Source organism: Panthera uncia (assembly GCF_023721935.1).
Source record: "Panthera uncia isolate 11264 chromosome C1 unlocalized genomic scaffold, Puncia_PCG_1.0 HiC_scaffold_4, whole genome shotgun sequence".
Classification (NCBI taxonomy): Eukaryota; Metazoa; Chordata; class Mammalia; order Carnivora; family Felidae; genus Panthera; species Panthera uncia.
In genome coordinates, this window is record NW_026057585.1 from 50,024,726 (window position 1) to 50,047,511 (window position 22,786).

Below are 22,786 nucleotides of genomic sequence, written 5' to 3' on the forward strand. Positions count from 1 at the left end.
TTCATTCCTTTGATTATAGGTGATTGTTTTATGCTTACCAGGCAGTTACATGTGTTGTGAGTTGGCTCTACTCAGTCCATTTTACTTTAAAGTGTTGGCTTTTTTCATATTGATCTGTAAGAGCACCTAATTTAGTTATTTGGGGGCATATATTGCAACTATTTTTTATCTAACTTGGTGTGTGTGTTTTGCAAAGTTTTAGTTTATTGGAGCTTTAGTATAGGCTGCGATGTAAAGATCTCACTTCTTTCCATTGACAGGCAATTGATTAAATTGCTTATCTTTTATTAGTGGAAAGGAAGAAATCTTTCTGATCTCTTAATTCTAGAGAAGTGATTTACTTGAGAGTTCACCTATCAGCCTTTCATAGGGTGGATACTATGAATGTCCAGGAGTCCTGCAGGTTAGGAAGAGAAAAACTGGGCTCCTTTGGAGGACTTGAGCTGAGATATTAGAACAGATCACAACTGTATCATGAAGGAAAAAGACAGCCTAATGGAGAAAAACCAAGAATCGAACATAGGGGATTGACAGGAATAGAATGTGCCTAGCTGGCATGTTTTTCACTGGCCTCAGGGCATTGGTGAGTTGCAGCTGTGGGCTATTAATGGAAGCTGAGAAATTAGGACAGAAGTGAAAAGTCAGTAAAGGGAAAGAACTAGATAACACTAGTTTGACTTTCTTACTGCCTAAAAGGAAGACAGAGACCCAGGAAGTAGAATCTCTAGCTTCTGGGAAAGAGGGTCCTTTCAAGGGGCAATGTCAGATAAGAATCTCTGCACAAGAATTAGTGGTGGAGATTCCCATGAATCCATTAAGAGTAAACTTGGACTCTATTTGTAGTATTTAGGTCTCAGAGAATTAAGGAGTTTGATGTGTTTCAGTAGAGCAGAGATTTCCGTGTTGGCTTTGGGATGTATGGAAGGCGTGAGGATTAAAATCATAGCTAATTTTCCTGTGTAATGAAAGTTGGGTGTATGAATATGTATGAATATTTATGAGTTCCACCTAGTCCTGGTTAAAGGAGGCAGCCCAATTTGGTATTTTGACTGCATCTGCAGGATGAGGGGATTGTAATCAAAAACTACTTGGCAAAGGCAGAACAGGGTTACCCATCCTCTGTCATTCATGGAAAGAGGATATTGTCATTCATGGAAAGAGGATATTTTATCTGGCAGAGTGAGCAGCCAAAGGCATGCTCAAATAGGTCTTTAAAATAAGAACCACTGCTACATGTATTATATAGCAATGCTGTCAGTGAACAGTAGGGTAGAATGTTGGGAATGAAGAACAAATACAAACTCAAGTGTCCCAATAAAAGGAAGCAGGCACAGCTAGATTGGCTTCTGGAACAGAAGGAACAAGGTGAAAACAGTGGTAGGTGATGGCTCCTTAATTTTACTGATAGCCTATTGTGAACCCAGGTATGGTGTGAGGGAAGCAGATCGTTCCTGCTTTCAAGTTATTTACAGTCCAGTAAATTCTTTATTTTTACTTTCTAGGAACACAAATAACTGCAGTATCACTTGGGAAAGGGAAAGGGTCTAGAGGGGTAATAGGGAGACTGGGAGTTGGGTGTTGGGCCGAGTGGGGAGGGGAAGAATGACTAAGATGGGTATCAGGCCAGCAAAAGAAAAATCAGAGCTAGGTAAAGCAGGTATTGCCACAAGAGAAGTTGGCTCCCATTGTCAAGAGGTGACAGGTTAGCCTGCTTCTGAGGAGGTGGCTTTGTCTGTTACGACACACTGTAAACAGTCAAACAAGGGGCACTGCATCTTGGGTATAGACAAACGCTGAAGCTGCTGAGATTCAAGAAACCATGTGTGGCGGTGCTGAGCAGCACCTAAATAGAGTAGAATAGGGATGTAAGGAAGGAACTTACTAAGCTTCTCAAAGAAAGCCTGAAAGAACTGTATTAAATCTGGAATGGCAGGAAGCATAAAGAATTAAACATGAACAAGCAGAGCAAATGTTCATCACTTGAGTTCCTAGAGCTCTGAGGGACATTTGGTAAACCAAAGCTGTCTCAGTGCCAGTGTTTGGTTTGGGATCAGGCTGGGGTGTAGGCCCTGAGCTTGACAGGGATTTAAGAAGGTTTCTTGGACTTTTCATCCTGTTACTTTGGAAAGGGTACTATTAGCATTTTGAAAAGACTTCCCTTACCAGCTTAGCAGAAGGGCTTACAGTGAAGGGATAGAAGCAGTGATGGGGTGGGGAAGGTGACAAGCCAGCGGCCACAGCTTTAAGTGAATACAACATGTATCATGTTCCAAGTTCATGCTGGGAAAAAGAATTACCTCCTAGGCTCAGTTCAGCATCAGTTCTGTCTTCCTGAGGAAGGAAAAGCAGGATGCCTTGGGGAGAAAGGGTTGACATAAGTGCAACCATTAGACCCTGAGATAGCCCTGATCCTGAAGGCAACAGCTGCTACAGCAGAAAGAAGAGGAAACAAGGTGTCAGAAAGCCTTTGGCCCACTCCTTTCCAAAACATTGGATTTCAGAGGGGGGAAGCTGTTTTCCCAAGGTCATATTGTGGGTTTACAGGAACTTTCCACCAGTAAGTTGTTCTTGATTCACTGAAAGAGGGTGAAGACAGAATAAAACAATAGGAAAACTAGGAAAAAGGTGTATTTGTACAGGCTTTCACAAATAAGAACAGTCATGACCATTTGGGAGCTCTTGTAATACTGATGTTCACCACGATCTTTTACATCCTCCTCTGTAAAACTGGGTTGATCTGTTTTGAAGACTCATTGTAATTCTTACTGGTGGATCCGTAATTTAGACCTGTACCCTCCTATATGTGACTAATTACAATCAAAATTCACTTCTCAGTCATACTAGACATTCCAAAGTGGTCAAGAGCCAATGTGGTTCATATCGACTGCAGCGAACAGTAAAGAAATGTAGAGAACATTTCTGCCTTAGGCCTATTGGATGCTTCTGATCTAGGTGTATGACTTGGTATGGAGTAGCAGCTTTATAAAGCTTGGATTCTTAGCCCTTGCTAGTAAGAGCCTTGGTTTCCATTCTCTCCTTTCCCTTTACTGGCCAACCTGGCAAAGAAAGTTGTGGGAACCCAGATTGGAGTCTCTAGGTACACACGGTGTACCATTGAATCTTGGATAACACAAGTTTGAACTGTGTGGGTCTACTTAGGTGGATTTTCTTCAATAAATACAGTACTATAAATCTTTTTCCTTACGATTTTCTTAACATTTTTTTTTCTCTAGCTTCAAGAATACAGTATATAAAATACATCTACAAAATAAGTGTTTATGTTACCAGTAAGAGTGGTCAAAAAGCGAACAATGGTTAACTTTCTGAGGAGTCACAAGTTTATGCAGATTTAAGCCTGTGCCCCTAACCCTCACACTGTTCAAGGGTTAACTATAGTCCTAAGGCTCTGGAGAAGGCAAGACAGGCATCTGGGTTACAGCCAATTCTCAGTTCCCAAGACAAACCCTGGGCTTTTTGTTTGCCCTCTATTTGGAAACAGACCTGATAGCAGCACCCCAGAGGTGATGACCACTGGAGCAGTGTGGGCTGGGGATGAGAGACACATTGGGGGCTGGGAGCACATGGACTTTCCAAGCTTCACCACTCACAGCATGAGGGAGCTGCACCCCATCTTTAACCGATCCAGAGTCAGTTTCTTATCACAGGAGAAGGTGAGTGGGTGAAGAGAACTTGAGGGGAAAATGGAAAGAGAGATGTGCTGAGGCTTTAGTTCTTCCAGAGGATCAGTTATAGGAGCTTCATGTGAAGGAAGATACTCTATGTTGGAGGGTAAGTATCCCTCATGGGTGGGAAGGTAGTCCACTGGGAGTACTGTCACAGGGCCAGCTAGGTGTCCTGGCTTTGAGTCAGGGCTCCTGCTCCCCAACATCTTGTACAGATCCACTAGTCCTGTCTCTGCTATGAGAGCTTTGGGAGGTGGTAGGCTTGAGGCACTATATCCTGTGTCTTCCTCAGAGGTATAGTGACCTTGGATTTCTTGTCCCTTGTCTGGCCAGTTGGGGTGATGAGGATGTCTGAAGACTGGGGTCACTTGATGCAGGACTTCACTGATGACCAGAGGCTCAGGTTCTTCAGGAGTGGGCCAGTCTGTCAGGAGCCTGTCCAAGGGTAGCTGCATCTTCTGAGAAAGGGGAGGAACAGGCTAATAATACAGCTCTGTTACAGAAGTATCCTTTGACAACTGACTTCAGGGTTCTGAAAGGCCTTGCAGCCTGCATCGCCTGATTGGTTCTAGGTGGGACATCGTGGGACCTTGACTTTGTGGCAGGAGTGAAACAGTTAACATCGTCGGGGAGCAGACAGGAGCCATGGACTTCTCAACCCCCTGCCAATGAGTGATTACCTACCAAACTTAACCTTCAACCAGACTACTTCTGAGAAGTCCAACTGTACTAGCTATTTCTTAGGATAGAGAGCATGGTGGGTGCGAAGGGAAGGCTGAGCTTGCCTCCGTCTGGGGGAGGAGGCAGGGAGGACTTTAAAAGTCACACTAGAGCTGAATCTTGAGAGAGACTTTCCAGGTAGGAAGGTGATGGGCAAGGAGGACTGGTCTATTCTGGAACATGCTAGTTCTCTCTTTTGACAGGTAAACAGAAGCTTTGGAAATACAAGGTCATATGATGAAGAGAATTTTAAGGGATGCTAATGAGTTTGAGCTTTGATACAACTAAATGGTCCAGGGTAATAATCTCCGTTCTCTTAAGAAAGACCTTCTGGAGTAACTTTTGGAAAAAATTTTCATCTTTTTTTCCCCTATAGCTAATTTTTTCTACTCTTATCTTGGTCAGCATCACTTCAGTTACCAGTTCTTCAATGTCCAGTCTCTCCTTTCTAAACTTACTACAGATTCCTGAGTCCTCCAGGTCCAACCACTCTGTTAACATTTCTCTTTCTGGGCTTCATTGGACTCTACTTATCCCCTCAAAACTATCTTTCACACTGCTTGATCTTTTTAAAGCAGAGTTCCAAAGCCTTTAACAGCTCAGACTTACATAGTGAAGCTTCCCAGCCTGTAGTTTGGCAGTCAGGTTCCTGCACCTTCCTCTACCTCCCCATATTTCCATTCAAAAACTTTCAGGCACACCGTCCTGGTCTTACTAAGCACATTACTAAGCCACCAACACACTTGGGCTTCCACTGCTAGCCTCCCACCCTCCTGTTTTCTGCACCTTTTCCTGCTTGATGCCTTCCTCTTTCATGAAGGCCTTCTTTGTACATGATGTTTTATACGGTCAAATTTTTTTTTGTTTTTTACATGTCCGTAAGCCATCTGCAAATAGAGATCTTTCATGCCTGAAGGGAAGAGTAGGATGACAGGGAAAACCCTGAGGATTACTCCCAACTCTGATATTCAATAGCCTGGGAAATCTCCATCAACCTCTCTGGCTTTTTGTTCCCTCATCTGTCAAATGCCAAGTTGTGCAAGAGTGGTTTTTGGTCTGGACTTGCTTCTGATGTCCCCTTCCTTTCCTTGAGCATGACAATCATCCAAAAGTGAATGATGGTGAGGTCTCAGGACAGACTTCCACAAAGGACACTGACAAGCTAGAGGGTAAGTGCGTGTGTGGGGTTTTTTGGGGGGTGGGCGTGGGGGGAAGTATTCTTTTCTGATGGTTACTCAAACTGGCCCTGGCACAACAGTCTGGCTTGGAAGATGGCCTTTAGCTCTGGGAAGCACAGCTGCCATTTTCTCTGCTTTGGCTGCCAAAGCACGGTTACCCCAGATGTGGGAGGGACTATACGGGGTCAGAAATGGCTTATTTTTTCCATAAGTGGGGCATTTGCTCTGCCTTCTTGAAGACTTTGGCCATATTGGTAGAGCCTGCTCCTCAGAGTGTGTACAAAGCAGGCTCTCTGGGTAACATGTCCTAGGGCAAGTCCTCAGGTATCTCAAGGGCATTGTTTAGCTTCTACAGGCTTAAAATGGAGAACATCCTAGTGGTTGCCTTTATGATTTGGCCTTTTCCTCCAGAGCTTAAAGACCTGTTTTTTAGCCACATCTTAAGAAGTAGTACAGGGATCTAAGGCCTGAGAATTTTGTTGGAGGTGAAAGACAGACTGTTGTGCTTCTGATGTCTGCCTCAGCCTCTAACGGGAGAGAAGGGTCTTTAGAAGCAGTCTGCCCACTTCAAGGGTCAAGTGACATGGGGTTCTGAGGCTGCCTCAAGGCCATCACCACAGATACCATGTTTAAGCTAAATTTTATTTTCTAATTTAGTGGGTTTTTTTTTTTGTTTTTTTGTTCTGCAAAAGACCTATATATGCACATCATTTTGTAATGAAAGACTCTGTAATGCAAATTAAGTGGCCCTCTTATCTCCAAGTCACTATCCAAAGCCAACCAACATTATCAGTTTCCTATGTAGGCTTCCGAGAAATATCCTATACATTGCTGGAGTTGAGTGTATATAAAATTTCTCTCTTTATACAAATGAAACCCACTTTAGACAGCTGTTACAAACTTTTTTTTTTTTTTACCTTTAGGTGTCTTAGGGACTTTTAGACACATTATAGATCTTTTTTTTTTTTTTTTTCAGTAGTTGCATAATATCCTGTTGTATGGATGTACCCACATGTTTAACCTGCTCCCCTGGTGGCAGGTTCCATTATGCCCAATTTTTTGGCTTCTATTTATAATGCTACAATGAACTTCGGGCCTATGTATGGCAATTTCTTCTATCTTTTTCCTTGTTACTGTCTCTAACCCTTTGTATGTCTTTCTCAGCATTTCTTCTAGGTTTTTATGGGCCCTTCATAGGCCTTGTCTGCCTCTGTATCCCCTCATGCTCAAACAGGCAAACAGAGACCATGACGCCAAAGCTACAAGTTTGGGAGCCAGGTGTCCGGGACTGACCCAGAGCTGCTTCCCACTGTGCTATTTCAGGCTCTTAGGACTTGGGACTGTGGAATGTCAGCATTGGAAGACAGGGATCTTAAAGCTCAGCTGACTCAGCTCCTGGTACTTGAATCCCCTCTGACACTAGCATTGGTGTCCTTATTGAGTGCATGACCGTAGATCATTGCAAGATTGCCACCAAGTGAGGGCCCAGTGTGTGAATACCTCTTCAGTTAGTCTGTTCAGCTCAGAGGTGTTGACTACTAGAAATACTCCGCTCACCCTATGCTTAAAGATCTTTTAGAGCCTATAATACAAAGGCAGATGGCACATTCTACTTGTATGTGAATCCAGGATCCACCATTTTAGCTGGCTAGCGTTAGGCAAGTTACTTAGTCCTCAGTGCCTCAGTTTTCTCATCTGAAAAATGGGCATAACAATAGTACAGCCTCATAAAGCTGTTGTATGGATTAGATTTTAATGCTTGAGAAAGGTTTTTTTGAGTGGCTGGCATATAAAAGATATATATATATATATATATGTATATGTATATATATATAATATATATTATAGATATAACTCATTGTGCTTGGCTTTATTGCACTTTGGATACTGTGTTTTGTTTTGTTTTTTTACAAAATGAAGTTTTGTGGCAATCCTGCTTCAAAAGTCTACTGGCATAATATTTCCAACAGCATTTGCTCACTTTGTGTTTCTGTCATATTTTGGTAATTCTTGCAACATTTCAAACTTCTTCATTATTTGTTTTGGTGATTTGTGTTGAGTGATTATGACTTGCTGAAAGCTCAGATGAGGATTAGCATTTTTTAGTAATAAAGTGTTTTTAAATTAAGGTATATACGTTATGTTTTTAGACAGTGCATTGCACACTTAATAGACCTACAGTATAGTAAAAACATAACTTTACTAGGAAACCCAAAAAGTCATTTACCTTTATTGCAGTATTTGCTTTATTGTGGTTTGAAACCAAATCTGCAATAAATCTGGCATGTGCCTGTATATATAAACATGAATATATTATTTTTTTGAGAGACAGAGTGCATGTGTGCAAGTGGGGGAAGGGCAGAGGGAGAGAGAGAATCTCAGGGAGGCTCCATGGCCAGTGTGAGTCTGATACAGGGCTCGATCTCATGAATTCGAGTCATGACCTGAGCTGAAATCAAGAGTCAGTTACTTAACTGACTGAGCCACCCAGGCGCCCCAGAATATATTATTTAATAATATAGTTATATACTATATTATATGTAATTATCCTGTATATAATATATATAAAATAAATACATAATCATATGTGCACATATATAAAAGCTACTATTATTATTATTGTTCTTGTTAATGTAACTTAACAGAGACAAAATCCCTCAACAGTGAAAGGAGATGTCAAGTGTGAGTCTTTCCGGAAATAAAGTGAAGGATCTTTGCCTTGTATGATGCATGTGCTTTACATGGCATCTTACTCAATCCTCACAAACAGTATACATGGGAGATATTATCAATTCCTGTTTTACAGAGGATGAAACTTGGGCTCAGATCATCAGGCAGGTTGCCCAAGGGCCATCCACATGGTGAGTGGCGAGGTGGGTCTGCACCCAAACTTTATTTCAAAGGCACTAATTGCAGTGACCTCAATTCCCACTGAGACAGACACGGCTGAAACCTGCTCTTTCCCTGAGCAGCGGCTGGTACCACTACCTTCTTGCCTGAGGAAGGGTGTGGATGAGAGAATTTACTGCATAACTGAGGAGAAGAATCCTGGAGGAGAATGTCTAGCAAGTGTGAGAAATAGAGTGTGGGGCTGCAAGGTCCTGGGCAACGGGAAGAATATTGGCATCCTGCCTTTGTCCCATTGGCTCCCCTTAAATGCACAGTGTTGCTCCATGTCCAGATGCCTCCAACTCCCAGACCCCTCACCCAAGATGACCAGCTTGCCCCCCGTGAGCTGTTCTCACCACCTCGGGCTGTGCGGCAATGCCCTTCCCATCCTTTACTCTCCATTCTCCCATCTGCCAGCAGAGCAACCTCTCCTTTAAAACCTTCTCCTTGCACAATGGAATGACTGGCTTCCTGCCAATGCCAAAATAGTCTGAGCTCTATTTATCTGTTCAATGCCCAGGACAGGAAATGTCACAGTAAAGCTTCAGTTCTCTTAAATTTGGATGAGTCAGGCTAGTGCTCAGCAAATGGCAAAAATACTTGCTTTTTTATGTCTTTTGAAGAATTGAGGTGAGGAGGTGAGGAGGGAACCTATGGCATAGAGAGGAATGAAAAGCTATGGGTCTTTTAGTCTTTTGGGCATAAGCTTCAGAAAATTCCTGTGTATGGGAGTGTTGACTCAGTTGGTAACCTAGCACTAGGGGCTTCAGCTTATCCATAGGGACTAATGAGCACCTAGGTCTCCTGATAACTCTAATGGGAAACTTAGATCACTGGAATTCTATCAATTCACCACTAAGGCATTATAACCTTACCTCTACAGTGGGGTATTTCTTGGCCCAAGTACTATTGGCTGGGTCTGGAATTTCTTTACTACACCACTGAGGTCTGAGGGCTGAAAGGAGAACAAATACCCTACAGATAAAGAAAACAATGACATCTGGTTAAGCATGCACACACACAATGTCATGGAAGCATCGGTTCTTAGTGTGGTGATTTCACGGTAGGAGTGTGCAAATGAATAAAATAAAAAACACTGAAGGAGAAAGATGATGCATCATCCAAGGCTAGACTAGTTTTCTCTGAAGTTCAGATAGATGATAGTCATAATGCAACCATTTGGGTTTGCTAAATAAATTATGGAACTTTTACTCAACAAATGTTTAGCTGTCACTGTCCAGCCATGCATTCATTCAACAAGCACCGACTGAACCCCTAATGTATGATGAGCACATGCCATATCCTGGGGATGAAAAAACAAACAAGAAGACATGGTTCCCACCTGTGGAGAACTTACTATTTAGTTTAAAATGTTTATAAAGAGTTTGTTATATGCTAACTAACTTGGATGTAAATCTAAAAAAAATTTTTTAAAGTTTGTAATAACAGGTAAAGTATTATGCTAAAAGGAAAAAAGGGAAAAAAAAACAAAAACAAAAACCACCACAACAAAGAACAAAACAGGAACAATAACAATGTTAAAAAATGCCTAGGAAAAAAATACCATATGGAAATATCCAAACTGTTAACAGTAGTTGTACTTGATCAGAAGAACTATGGGTCTTTTTTTCTTTATCCTCTGGTTTTTAAAAAATACCTTAAAATGTGTTTATATTACTTTTATGACATGAAAGGAAAAAAGTCCTAAAAATGTTTCTAATAAATGCATGTGAGTTAAATGTTTTATTTTTTAAAAATTCAAAGCGAATATGAAACATTTTTGAAGAATTGGCTTTAATAAGCTTTGATATTTAATAAGAATGGAAAGCTTTCGGGATGTTTAGCCCTTTGAAGCAAGTGATGTGTCTGTGTGACTGGTTTCTCTCCAAACAACTGTGAGCAGAGGTACCTGTGACCCAGTACAGATCATACAGATGAGGACAATGTCCAAGGGATGCTCAGCCACTAAAGCAGAAGACAACGGGGTCCCTAATGACTGTGTGGAGCATGGCTGCCAACCGACCTGGATGACTTACTTCAGGACTATTATGTGGGAGAGAAATAAACTATTTTTAAAGCCATATATCTGGGGGTGTTTGTTTTCTTTTAACAAAAAAAGCTTTCACCCTAACTGGTAATATTTCCCTGGAGAGGATGAATGTGATCCTACTTGATTCTATTTGAATTCAACTTTTTCAAAGTCTACCTAAAGAGAGCTCTGCTTTGAAGTATCTATCACATATGAGAGCTTCAATAAATGTAAAGCCTTTCAGATAAGTTCAATGGCTAGTAGAATGACTTTGAGCTAGTTTCATTTTGACCTCTTCTCTTACTTTACACAACATTTGAAGAAAACTCTTTATCGAATAACTCTAAAAAATTCTCTTTACAAAATAATGCCTAAAGAAATTGTAGAAAATAAATAGAACTAAAATCCCATTATTCTATATCCTGGTAAACTACCATTCATTAATATTTTGGTGCATATCCTTGGGGTAGAGAGCGTTAATCACTACCCAATACTCCCTCATCCTCTTCCTTAGGAAAAGGACCCTGATTTACTGGGGTGACAACAAGCCCAGCTGTAGGACCGCAATTTTAAATCTCCCTTGCTCCAGTTCTGGCCAATGTGTAACCAGAAGTATCATGTCTGACTTCTTCATGTAAAAGCTCCTGAAAAGGGAAATAATGGGTACCTTGCTTCTTTCTCCCTATAGTTGTAGAATGCAGGCATGATGGCTATAGTTCCTGCAGTCATTGGACCATGGAGTGAGCTTGTGGAAGCCAAGTCCAGATAATGGCACAAAAAGATCAAAAGAGCCTAGATGCCTGGTGACTATAGAGCTACCACACCAGCCCTTAACCTGAATTTACTTCCTTAACCTGGGCGAGAAAGTCCAGGGCTAGCTAGTTTAAGTCCTATTATTTGGCATATAGAACCAAATTTAATGCTAAATGGTCTGTCTTAGATATAGGTATGCACGTGTACATGTACTTTTTAAAGTACATACTGCTTTGCAACCTTTTTAAAATGTAATATTGCAGATATACCATTTTATTTTCTGTCTTTAATGGATATAATATGCTATACAGCATGAGATATATTGTGATGTAGTAAAACAACCCCATATCACTGGACATTTAGGTTATTTCATATTTTCCTTCAACGAACAATACTTCAGTGAACGTATTTGCCATTAAATATCTGTATATACTTAGACTAAATTTCCAGTTAGGAATTGATAGGTCATAGGTCTATTTTAAAACTTAAAAAAAAATTTTAACATAATACTGTTGTCCAAGAAAGTTGAATAAATTTAGTCTGCTACCAGCAATGTATGAGAACGTCCATTTCTTTGACGCATAATGGCTACAGCTAATGTCATTTTAAAACATCACATTGCTGAAATTGGAAAATATAATCAACTCACTTTTGCCGGAAGTAACGCGTTGAGAAAATGCCCACTATGACGACAGCAACGCAAATGCTTGGTGCCACAAACACACTCCAATTGGCTTTACCTGAAAAGTTAGCAAATCCTGTGACTGAGTTATCTTCAATGAACATCTTAAAATACTTGCATGAACCCTCTGGCACCTACCCACAGCTACTGGCTAGCTAGATGGGCTCAGGAAAAAGGCCAACTTGTTTTTGTTCTTTCAGCTAGGGAGAAGGGCCCTAAGGGATCCAGTTCTATGGTTCTAAGGAAGGGGCTCCTTCCTCTAACAGGGGCAGAAGGAAAGGGAGTGTGGTGTTCCAAGCACTGGCTGTGAACTGGGAGCCCTGAATTCTAATCCTGACTTTCCACTGACTGATATGTGATCAATGGACTTCAGATTCCTGATCTACAAAAGGTGAATGATGACATCTGCCCTGCAGGTGGTTGTGAAGATTAGAGATGGTGTATATAAAGCACATGGCAATGCATCTGAACATAGGAAGCCCTTGAGAAATGGTATTACTGATTTTAACAAACCACTGGATAAGCCTTCTAACTAGGGTCTTTGAAATTGTTTGGATTCCTTGCTATGAAGATGTATTTTGCTATGTGTTGGGATTCTTCATTAATTCATCCATTTATTATTAGTAGTATATTCTTTATTATTATAATTATAATTATTATTCATTCATTATTATTAACCATGTATCAGGACCTTTTAGGTGCTGGGATACAAAGATGAGGAGGACATGGGCTCTGTTGTCTTAAATCATTAATCTAGTCCAGGAGACAGATGCGTAAACATGTAAATAAATCATGATGCCATGGGATATGAATTTTTACAAAAGGCATGTACAAGGCAGTGTAGCAGGGAACAGCATGGGAAATAATCCCAAGGGCAGCCCAGGATGTTGTCCAAAAAGGCATGATGTCAAAAGTTCAGGTTTGGAGGGTGGAGCCAGCAAAGCAGTCAAGTTAGGGAAGCAGACTAGACAGAACTATACAAAGGCATGAAACCTTCAGGCAACTCCAGGTAGTCTCGTCACACTTTCAAGTACGAAAGATGAGCGTGTGGTAGAGGGCGAAGCTAGATGGGTGAATAGGAGCAGATCATGTGGGGCTTGGTGACGAAGCAGTTTGAATTCTAGCTTGAAGGTCCCTGGGGACCCACTGATGGGCTGCGATGGAGGTGGGATGTCAACATGGAGCAAGGTATCTTGCATAATGATTCTTCTGGTAGAGGGCAGGACAGGTTCAGGAGGAGCGTGAGCAGGGAGGGACTAGAGAGGCGTGTCACCAGGGCTGAACGGGGTGTTGATGCAGTTTTGTTACCACCCCACGCAATCAGCACAATCTGACATTTCTTTAGCATCTGTCTTCCTTCCTGGGCAGATGGGGCAAGTATGGAGTACCACAGGTAGAAAGATGCTGAGTTGTTAATTGATTAATTGCTCACAAGTTAACTTTGGTGCTAGCGTGCTAGAAGATGAGAAGAGGGTTTGTCAACTTTCCCAGTGGAGAAGTACCGGGCATAGAACAACAAAGTCCTAAATGATCAACCTGATACTCCATGTTGCAAAGCAAGAACAGCTTGTTTCATGCTTGGAGCAAGATGCAGGCACGTGCTGCCAGAGAGAACAGCACAATTTAGCCAGTGGAGAGAAGCCCATGTTCGCTAGGTCACTCAAATTTAACTCAAGTAACTAAATCTGAGTTTGATTTGTAGTTCTGCCACTTGACACTTCCATGACTTTAGGTAATCTTTCTGTACATTCTGGACCTTGTAAAAAGGCATCCTAATCCCTTGTTCCTTTATTCATTTTGAATTGAGTGCCTGATACTATGTGACCACGTACAACAGTGTAAAGCAGGCACCTTGCGTGGTTGAGGTCAGGATTCAATGAGTAAAAGTACGTGTTATGAAGGGTGAAATGTGTCCTTTTACCCCAAAAATCCATACACCGAAGTCCTAACCTCCAGGACCTCAGAAAGTGACCATATTATGAAACAGGATCATTGCAGATGTAATTAGTTAAGATGAGGTCAAACTGGTGTAAGTAGCCCTAATCCACCATGATCAGTGTCCTTAAAAATGAGGAAATTTGAACAAAGAGACACACACAAGGAAAACTCCATGTGAAGATGAAAGCAGAGATCTATAAGCCAAAGAACACCAAAGATTGCCACCAGACGAGAGAAGCAGGGAACTGATTCTCTTATAGTCCTCAGAAGAAAACAAGCCCGCTGATACCTTGAACTCAAGACTTCCAGCTTCCAGAACTGTGAGAAAATAAACTTCTGTTGTTAAAGCCACACAGTTTGTGGCACTTTGTTACAAGAGCCCCAGCAAACCAATACAGTGTGCAAAGCACTGAACACAACGACTGGTGCATAGTAACTACCTGATAGGCAATAGCTGCCATTGTTATTGTTGAGATTATTCTCATTGGTCACTGAACAGATATTTAGTGAACAAGTACTATGTCCCCGGCACCGAACCAGACCTTGAAGATAAACAGATCCCAGTTCCTGCCTACTGGATTCAGTGTTTTGAAGAGGGGTCAAATGTAGTGCATTATGGAGGAATTACGGAGGTGCACTTGGGAAGGCTTCCTGGAGGAGGAAACATTTTGGCTGAGTTTTGAAAAATAAGTAGATACTTTCTCTAAGCAGTGGTAGGGCAGTCCAGCTAAAGGAAACAGCGAGTGCAAAGATGGAGCAGCAAGAAAGTAATTAATGAATTAAAGAAAATCTGATAATCTCCATGCCAAACATAGTGGGAGTATACACCTAGGTAGGAATCCAGGGTGGCTGTGCCATCTTTAAAGTTGTTTCCTACCTTGCAGATGAAATTCCCTCTTGTTTCCTGGGGGGCTTTCACCAGCAGCTGTCAAAGCTGTTATCCACAGGACATATGTTACTCCGGGCTGCAGGCTGTCTATTGAATGTGAATTTGGGGATACCCTATAGGGAATTTCTGAAGGGAGGATAAAGATAAAAGAAGAAAGGCACATGTTACAGGAACTATTTGAATGTGGGCTTTTACTTATTTTTGTTGTTGTTAATGTTTTAATTTGAAAGAGAAAAGCACACTGCTGTTTTAAAACTAATTTTTTAAAACTACTAATTCATTAGTACTTAATATTTTACTAGGCCCTAGACACTGTCATTTACGGAGGTCTCACTCTACAACATACCAAAATAATTTTCTGTGGCAAAATCTTTTGAAAGAACTTTCATCATTCTGCTTTGAAATTACTCAGCTGTAGTAATTCCTTTTATTTCCTATGACTATACTGTTTACAACATTTATTAGATATATTTGAGAACTCTTGGGGAGGAAATTAAATACACCAATTGTTTTCAGTGGAATTTTTAAGAAAGCTAAGTTAGGCAATTAATGAAATAGACATTTAACATTAATTTTGATTTTCTGTTTTTTGGGGTAGGTTCTAGATACTGGTCTTAATGAGTTTAACACGATGATCTGCTTCAATCTGACATAAAATCTAAAATTGAGATCAGTGGCACGTACATTGGATTTATTTGGCAGTTTAACTAGGTTATCAGTCCCTTACACTCTCAACACCCCTGCAGAGTCTCAGCAGGGAAGATTTTGGGTTTTTTGAGCAACACGCTGATGTTTTTTCCCTCCTGTAGTACATAGGCAATCTTCTTTTCCAGTGATCTGCTGGGTGTAAGGTTTGGACTGACTTCTCAAAAGCTAGGGCTGCGAGGCAGGAAGACTAGAAGATCAAGGGCAGAACTTTGGCAGGAGTAACCTGCTGGCTCCCTCAGCTGACATGCACCTGTGTGGGTGATCAAAGTGGAAACTTGAACCCAGCACTTTTGAGCCTCAACTTCAGTTACCAGCTCAAAAACCCCAGGGCAGGTCAGACAATGCTCCTGTTTGCTAAATTTATTTCCACAGTCACAAATATTTATTGAGCTTGCGCTCTGGATAAGTCACCAAGTATACAAAGGCACAGAATCTGCCTCAAAGAGTTCACCAGCTAGTGGAGAAAACAGAGAGAGCCCTTATACTCCCCCCACCCCTGATTACTATGGGTGACCAGCAAGGAGTCCTGTAATATCCATCCAAAGGGGCCTAAGCATATCACTTAACAGCTGTGACTATCAGAGCAATTTCTATATTCAACATCCTTTTTTTTAATTTAATTTTTTAAATGTTTATTTATTGAGAGACAGCATGCGGGGGGCGGGGGGGGGTGGCAAAGAGAGGGAGACACAGAATCCAAAGCAGGCTCCAGGCTCTGAGCTATCAGCAGAGAGCCTGATGTGGGGCTCAAACCCACAAACTGTGAGATCATGACCTGAGTGGAAGTCAGACACTTCACTGAACCACCTAGGTACCCCTATATTCAACATCCTGTTGAGAAAAAGTACCATGTGGAAAATTTCCAAGCCTACTCTAACCTAATGAATTCGCACAGACTTAAACTATGTGATTAAACTAAAAAAACTCTGTCTTTATTCCTACGGCAGAGGATTAAAAAATTAATTTTGGAGAGACCTTCTCTCATCTTGTTGCAGCAAAGCATCAGTGAGCATCAGAGTCAACCATCCGACCGTGTGAAGGCACCCTTAACTCAGAGTGAAATGAGACCTCAGAACAGAAGGGAAGGGTCTTGAACGGTTTGCTGGGCCAAAAAAGTTTATACACAAACACACACACATATGTATACTTGGAGAATAAAAACAGAAACTCTATGGAGGGAGCAGTGAGGAGGGTGATGGCTCCCTCAGTTTGGCTAGCAAAACAGACCTGGTTGAGTAATGGGAGAAAGAAGTCATGCAGGAAATTCCGGTTCTGCTGCCTGGTCTGGGCTGTGATCACCAGCAGAGATAAAGGTGGGCATTCAATCCTTGGGGGGCTGAAACTTGAGGCTCAGGGTGGTTAAATGAGGTGGCACCAGTTGAGGAAGATGGGATAGTTGCCAATCATTTGAAAGGCTGCAGGTAAGAAAGTCAAGTGGTACCAGACAAAACAGCCGCATTGTTACTGGAAACTAGTTATTACCTAACAATCTACATTGGTGTAACAAAGAGTAGGGCAGTATTCACTCCTGTATGCCTGGTACGCGGAGACAATGGTGAGCAAATTGCCCTGGCCTCTGCCTTCATGATGCTCAGAGTCTGTTGACAAAAACAGCCAAGTAGTAACAAAACCCAACATGTGTGCCAGTAGAGAAATGTGCTATTGGTGCACATGGCAGCATCAACACATTTCCAGAGTGGCTGTGAACCGAAACCACCTGAGAGAGGCACTAAAATGTGGATGCTCCGCTCCAGGTGTAGCCCTCCCCTCTGCTCAGGAAGGGCAGAGTGCTCCAACTGCATTCTGCGTGTGGCCACAGTGCTGCTGCCCAGTGGACAGCTCCCAGACACATAGGACAGGGCCCCCTTCCTCGTTGGCTCTCCATCCTCCTCTTCGGTTTGTAATGCCTCTCTCTCTGGTGTCTTTCTCCCTCCTCCTCAACCTACTGCCCTCTACCACTCTCTGGAGACTGCACCTGTGGCTTTGCCAATGATTTCTAGTTGCCAAATACAATAGGTAGTTGTCAGTCCTTGATTACAACGGTTACATCACTCTGTGTGCTTTTCCACCTCCCTTGGTAGATTGAGCTCTCTGAAGACAGACAGGTCTAATTCATCAATGAATGCTTACTGAATAAAAGGAAAACTTAATTTAAACTGGTGTGAAATAGGACTTTGAATCTGCACCTCCTCTCCTTAAGAAAATTTTTTTTTTAATTTTTATTTATTTTGAGAGAGAGAGAGAGAGAGAGAGCACGAGTGCAAGTGGGGGTAGGGCAGAGAGAGAGAATCCAAATCAGGCTCCAGGCTGTCAATGCACCTCCTCTCCTTTTAATTTATTTTAAAATGCCCTTATATAAACTTCAGATTCATCAGATTTGTGGTAAAATAAGATACATAGTTTCTTCAACATGTACAAAAGCAGCTCTAAGAACCAACTGACCATGTTGATTGTAAACAGACATCTTGGTGTCAATTCTGCTAAAATGCAAAGTGGGGGGTGTCCAAATGGCCCAGGAAGCGGTCAATCAATTCGTCATGTTCTGGGGTGCATTTCAGAAATAACTGACCCTGACGGGCCCAAAGTGGTTCTGTTCAAAGATATGTGCTGTTCATCAGTGGTGGATTAACTGACAGATTGTGAGGCCTTATAATGGAATTCTATAGGGCTGTTAAAAAAGAATGAGGCAAATCCATATGGACTGATGCAGAAAGAGGTCCAGCCTGTATTATTGAGAGGTAAAAGCAAAGTGTAGATCAGAATGCAGATGATTACCCTAAATATATGCATTAATTTTTCTGTTTTGTTTTTTTTGTGGAAGAGCATGTAAAGAACTGCTAACAGCCTAAGTATGGAGGAAGGGATAATTTACATTTTTATATCTTTCTGAACTATTTAAGTGCTTTTACTATGTGCAAGTTGTATTTACATAATAAAAATTAACTAGCATTAAAAGTCATAACTTTCAGAAAAGCAATACTGAAGATTTTCTAAGGTCAAGAGAAAGGACCAACTTCTAAAGTTTTCTAGGTAAAAATCAATCTTGCAGGCAGCTCTCTGGCATCCACATCTCAGGTTACATTCTTCCTGGACCTAACAGCTCTCATGAAGGAATAAAAATATTGGTTCCTTATTTCTCTTTATTCTCAAGTTAGTTAAAAAATGTTGCTTCTTTATGATAAATGCTCCTGAAAGAAAGCCAGTTGCTTATGAAATAAAAAGAAGGTCAAGCCAGGAAAAAAACCCGTAACAACTCTGAATAAATCAAAGATTAGAACATCATATCTGGCAAGTGACTTGGAGCTGCTACATAATGAGAGATGAAATCATTTGAGATAATGTTCTAGCCAGAATTTAATTGCTTTAGATTTTTATAGTTATAGAATAATTATGGGTCATAAGAAGCTACCTAACTGTATTGTATTTTACCCATTTTAAGGAGAAAATAATATGCTATGATAGTGTTTGCAAATGTGGGGGATTCAGAAGTTCTAACTCATCCCTTACACACCTCAAGGGTCTATATAATAGTACTGATGGGCTGTTACTGCTTTTTCTTTTTAAAATTTTTTAACACTGATTCATTTTTGAGAGAGACAGAGCACGAGTGGGGGAGGAGCAGAGAGAGAGGGAGACACAGAATCTGAAGCTGGGTCCAGGCTCTGAGCTGTCAGCATAGAGCCCGACGTGGGGCTTGAACCCACAAACCATGAGATCATGACCTGAGCTGAAGTTGGACACTTAACAAACTGAGCCACCCAGACACCCCAGCTGTTACTGCTTTTTGAAATATCTCCCCATGTGAGTAGCTCCTTGAGAGCCTAGTCCATTACCTTCATTTCTTCAATTTGCTTGGCACATAACATATAGTAACTCTGTGTACGTGTGTGTTTAGATATCTTCCATTTTTTTTCACTCAATTAATTTCACAAATATTTACTGAGCACCTACTATGTGCCAGTCACAGTGTTAGCACCTGTGTGTATGTATGCACATGCACATACTTGTGTTTTCCCAACATCTAAATAAGGAAGGCCCCACTGCATTTGTGCCTCACACATACCACAAAGTTGAGGCTGGGAATTAGAGTCCTGTTCCTTCCAGTATATCCTGTAATGGAGGATGCAACCCATTTGCTCCTGGGCTGGAATTTCGTTCCATGAAATTACAATGTTCCCCTTTTCCTCTGAGATGGCATTAATGTGGGGGCCACTCAGTGGTGCTGCAAAGTAGAACACAGAAAGCTTTTGTCACCCTTTAACTCCAAACTATTGAACTAAAGTAAAATTCGGCAAAAGGTTCCAAGGCTCACCTTTGTGCTTAGAGTTACTCCGGATGGAGCTGCATCCTCTCTGGTCCCCCGACAGTGCACACACGCAGATTTCATAACAGCTGTAGGGTTTTATGTTCCCTGCAAGGAAAAGGGAGTTCTTACAACAGGTTTGGCATCACATGTGAGTCACTAAAGGGAGACATTTAAAAATTTCTGGACTGAGGGTGAAGGGATGACCTAAGTCACAAAATCTCAGCATCCTGTTTGCCAAGTTGCTGGCTTCTGGAAGCAACTGCTCCTACCTCTCAAGTTCACCTCAAGGTGAGCCAACAGGCAGACCTGAAGCTTCTTTCCGGGGTCAACATGATTAAGGAAACAAAAGCTATTCCATTTCCAACAAAGATTTGAATATAACCACAGAGACTGCTTTTGAAACAAAACTCACAAGGAAAAAACCAGAAAACAAAAAAATCCCCGCAAAACCCACTGACTTCTACAAGCAAATCATTTGCTATTTGCAGAGAAGTGCGACTGTTGTTTTGAACCTGAACCCTCTTCTAACTCCACAGACGCTTTTGGGGATCTGACAGGGCAGAGGGATGGCACATTCTAACCAGGGCACGCTCAGTGTAATCCAACCCCTTGTTCCTTCCCCTCCTCCCCCCGCCTCCCCCTCTATGCTCCAGTCACATTTCACTTGCTCGACAGCCTGGAGATGAGGAGGATACCTAGGAACTGCCCCTTCCTAGCTTTTAAAATGCCACACTTTGCAATTTTCTGTGAGTCATGAAGTTTGCTGGCGAGTTGCTCTTTCCCATCAAAATTCCTTATTTCCATGAATTTTAGATTCTACTTCCTGTAAAGAAAAGGCCCTTCTCATAGACACTGCCCAGGACATATCTTTAAATTCCCAATGGAAATTTAAAGGGAAAAGAGAGCGAATCCCTACTAGGCAATGATAGGATTATGTGGTCAGAGTAAGGGCTGTCTCCCATATTGTTTAATGCAGATCTGATCCCCTACACTGACAATTTTAACATTTTATTTTGGGGGAAGAGGAATTTTGTATCGCAGAATAATTTACTAAATAAGGTGTGTTTTATATGAAAATCCATTGTTCCTTAAACATTCCAGCAAGTGCCCTACAGAAACCTCAGATGTGTAACCAATACTGTTGGAAGAGACCACAAGGAGATCCGAACTCATGCCATGGTGAGTTCCCATTCATATTCATGAACCAGGTGATACAGAGAAAAGGCCACAGTGAGCTTAGTCCAGTCATCCAAAGCTTCTTCACAGTGGCATGCAGACCCAGGAGCCAAAAGGGCAACAAGGAATAAGGAATCATATTTCATCTGGGAGGGGCTAGGGCCTGGCTGCTGTCGCTGGTCCTGGAAGCATCCGGCCAACCACTGTGCCTGTGTATAGCTGTGGGAATTCTAGAAGAGCTCATTAGGCAAACAGTATCACTGCATTTTGCCGTGCAAAATGTGAGTTCAGGGCAGAGGCTTTGGGACTGCTGCATCAGAAGCTGTGGCTTGTTTTTGTGAATAGCCCACCCTTAGTGGAGGAGGGAAGAAAATGTGGATCCATAACTTAGTTGACTTTTCCCTTTGCATGCAGAGGAGAGCCCTAATAAGCTTGTTCCCTGGTTCTGACCTTAAGGACCCCTGTTTTATTGGCTAATTCTTACACAAACACACCCTAATCATTAGCTCCAAATTCCTTAGTTTTGCTGTCCAGTGCACAAAGTCCACATTCCTAAGTTTTTTTATTTCTTTCTATAGTCTGGCCCCAACTTCCAGGCCTATTTCCCACTACTCCCGTGCATACATATATACCTGGCACCCTTGGACAAAGGCTCCGTACCATGTTTTTAAACTATAGCTATGGTGGATTTTTTGCAGAAAGCTAATTTCACCTATTAAATTTGGGAGAAGACAAACATTAAATGATCAGTAATGAAGAATGATCATAGAGGAAGTCCAGTGGGAGCATGCAGAAGAGGGACCCAAATAGCCTAGGCCTCAGGGAAGGTATTTCTAGACATCTACAGATAGATATCTACATATTTATATAAGGAGTGGATCTATATGGTCAGAACCATTTCTACCCACACAAGACAGGGCTGATGGTCTCTAGCCTGGGCCCATAAACCTATAATCTAGGAGCCGGATGGTATTCTGACCTTCAGGATATATTCCAAAACACCCAACTCTGCCCTAGCCAGATGATGAGAAAAGGCTGGTAAGGATCCGAAGGCAATGAGTCACCTTACTGACTGGAGAGCGCCATATTGAATTCATAAGTATGAATTACTTAATTTGTTAAGTGTTTATTTCCAGAATGTAACATCAACACTACTAGCTAACCAAATATTTTCAAGCAGGGGAACAACTTTAATTAGTAAAATTATTTCACCCAATATCATACTGATTTCATTCAAATGAGTATTTATAAAGTGCTTAAAAATAATTTAATATCTTAAATATGAAAAACATTCTCTCCTGTCATCTCTTTTATGGTATTTGGGTAATATTATAGAATTTCTAAAAGGAAGAAACTGTAGGGACCACAGGGCTCAAAGTATCCCACAGAGGTAAATCCTAATATAGTTTATAGTAAGCGTTTACAATTTTGTAGCAGTTTAGAGTTACACTGTTACATTTGATTTGATGGGCATAACAGCCCTAAAGGGAAGTTGGTCCTATTTCAACAATTCTAGTGACAGGTAATGCACCACTCTGAGGGCCAATCAATTGTCTTATTAGAGACCATCATGTGTAAGGAAATTTCTTTCTCAAAATTGAGCTGACATCTGCCTTATAATTTCCACATAGAGGATTTAGTTGTGTTCTCCAGAGCAACAAAGGACACATACTCTTTCTCACGTATACATCAAAGCCAGCAACAGCCATCAAACCTCCCACCCCCATCTAGAATTCTCTTCTACAGGCTAAATGGTTCCCACATTAAAAGTTCCAGACCTCCAATGACTTGTTTTCATCTTCCTTTGATGTTCACTGGGTTATCTAGACAACATT

General features: G+C 41.5%; 1 protein-coding gene across 4 annotated transcripts in view; it reads right to left on the bottom strand.

Moving 5' to 3' along the window:
* The window catches only part of IL12RB2 (interleukin 12 receptor subunit beta 2), a 132,448-nt gene that overhangs the window by 63,916 nt on the left and 45,746 nt on the right, over positions 1-22,786 (bottom strand). For 3 of the 4 annotated variants that reach the window (XR_007454767.1, XR_007454768.1, XR_007454769.1), the window contains exons 10-14: positions 19,782-19,880; positions 19,533-19,691; positions 14,750-14,887; positions 11,902-11,992; positions 9,346-9,445 (exon numbers count right to left, since the gene is read on the bottom strand). Coding sequence is in view for 1 of the 4 variants with exons in the window: in XM_049617036.1 (XP_049472993.1) it covers positions 3,605-4,141; positions 9,346-9,445; positions 11,902-11,992; positions 14,750-14,887; positions 19,533-19,691; positions 19,782-19,880 (1,124 nt within the window). In the remaining 3 variants the exon portion in view is untranslated. Of the gene's footprint in view, positions 1-1,482; positions 4,142-9,345; positions 9,446-11,901; positions 11,993-14,749; positions 14,888-19,532; positions 19,692-19,781; positions 19,881-22,786 lie in introns of those variants that run through there. The other variant, XM_049617036.1, reaches the window with a different exon arrangement.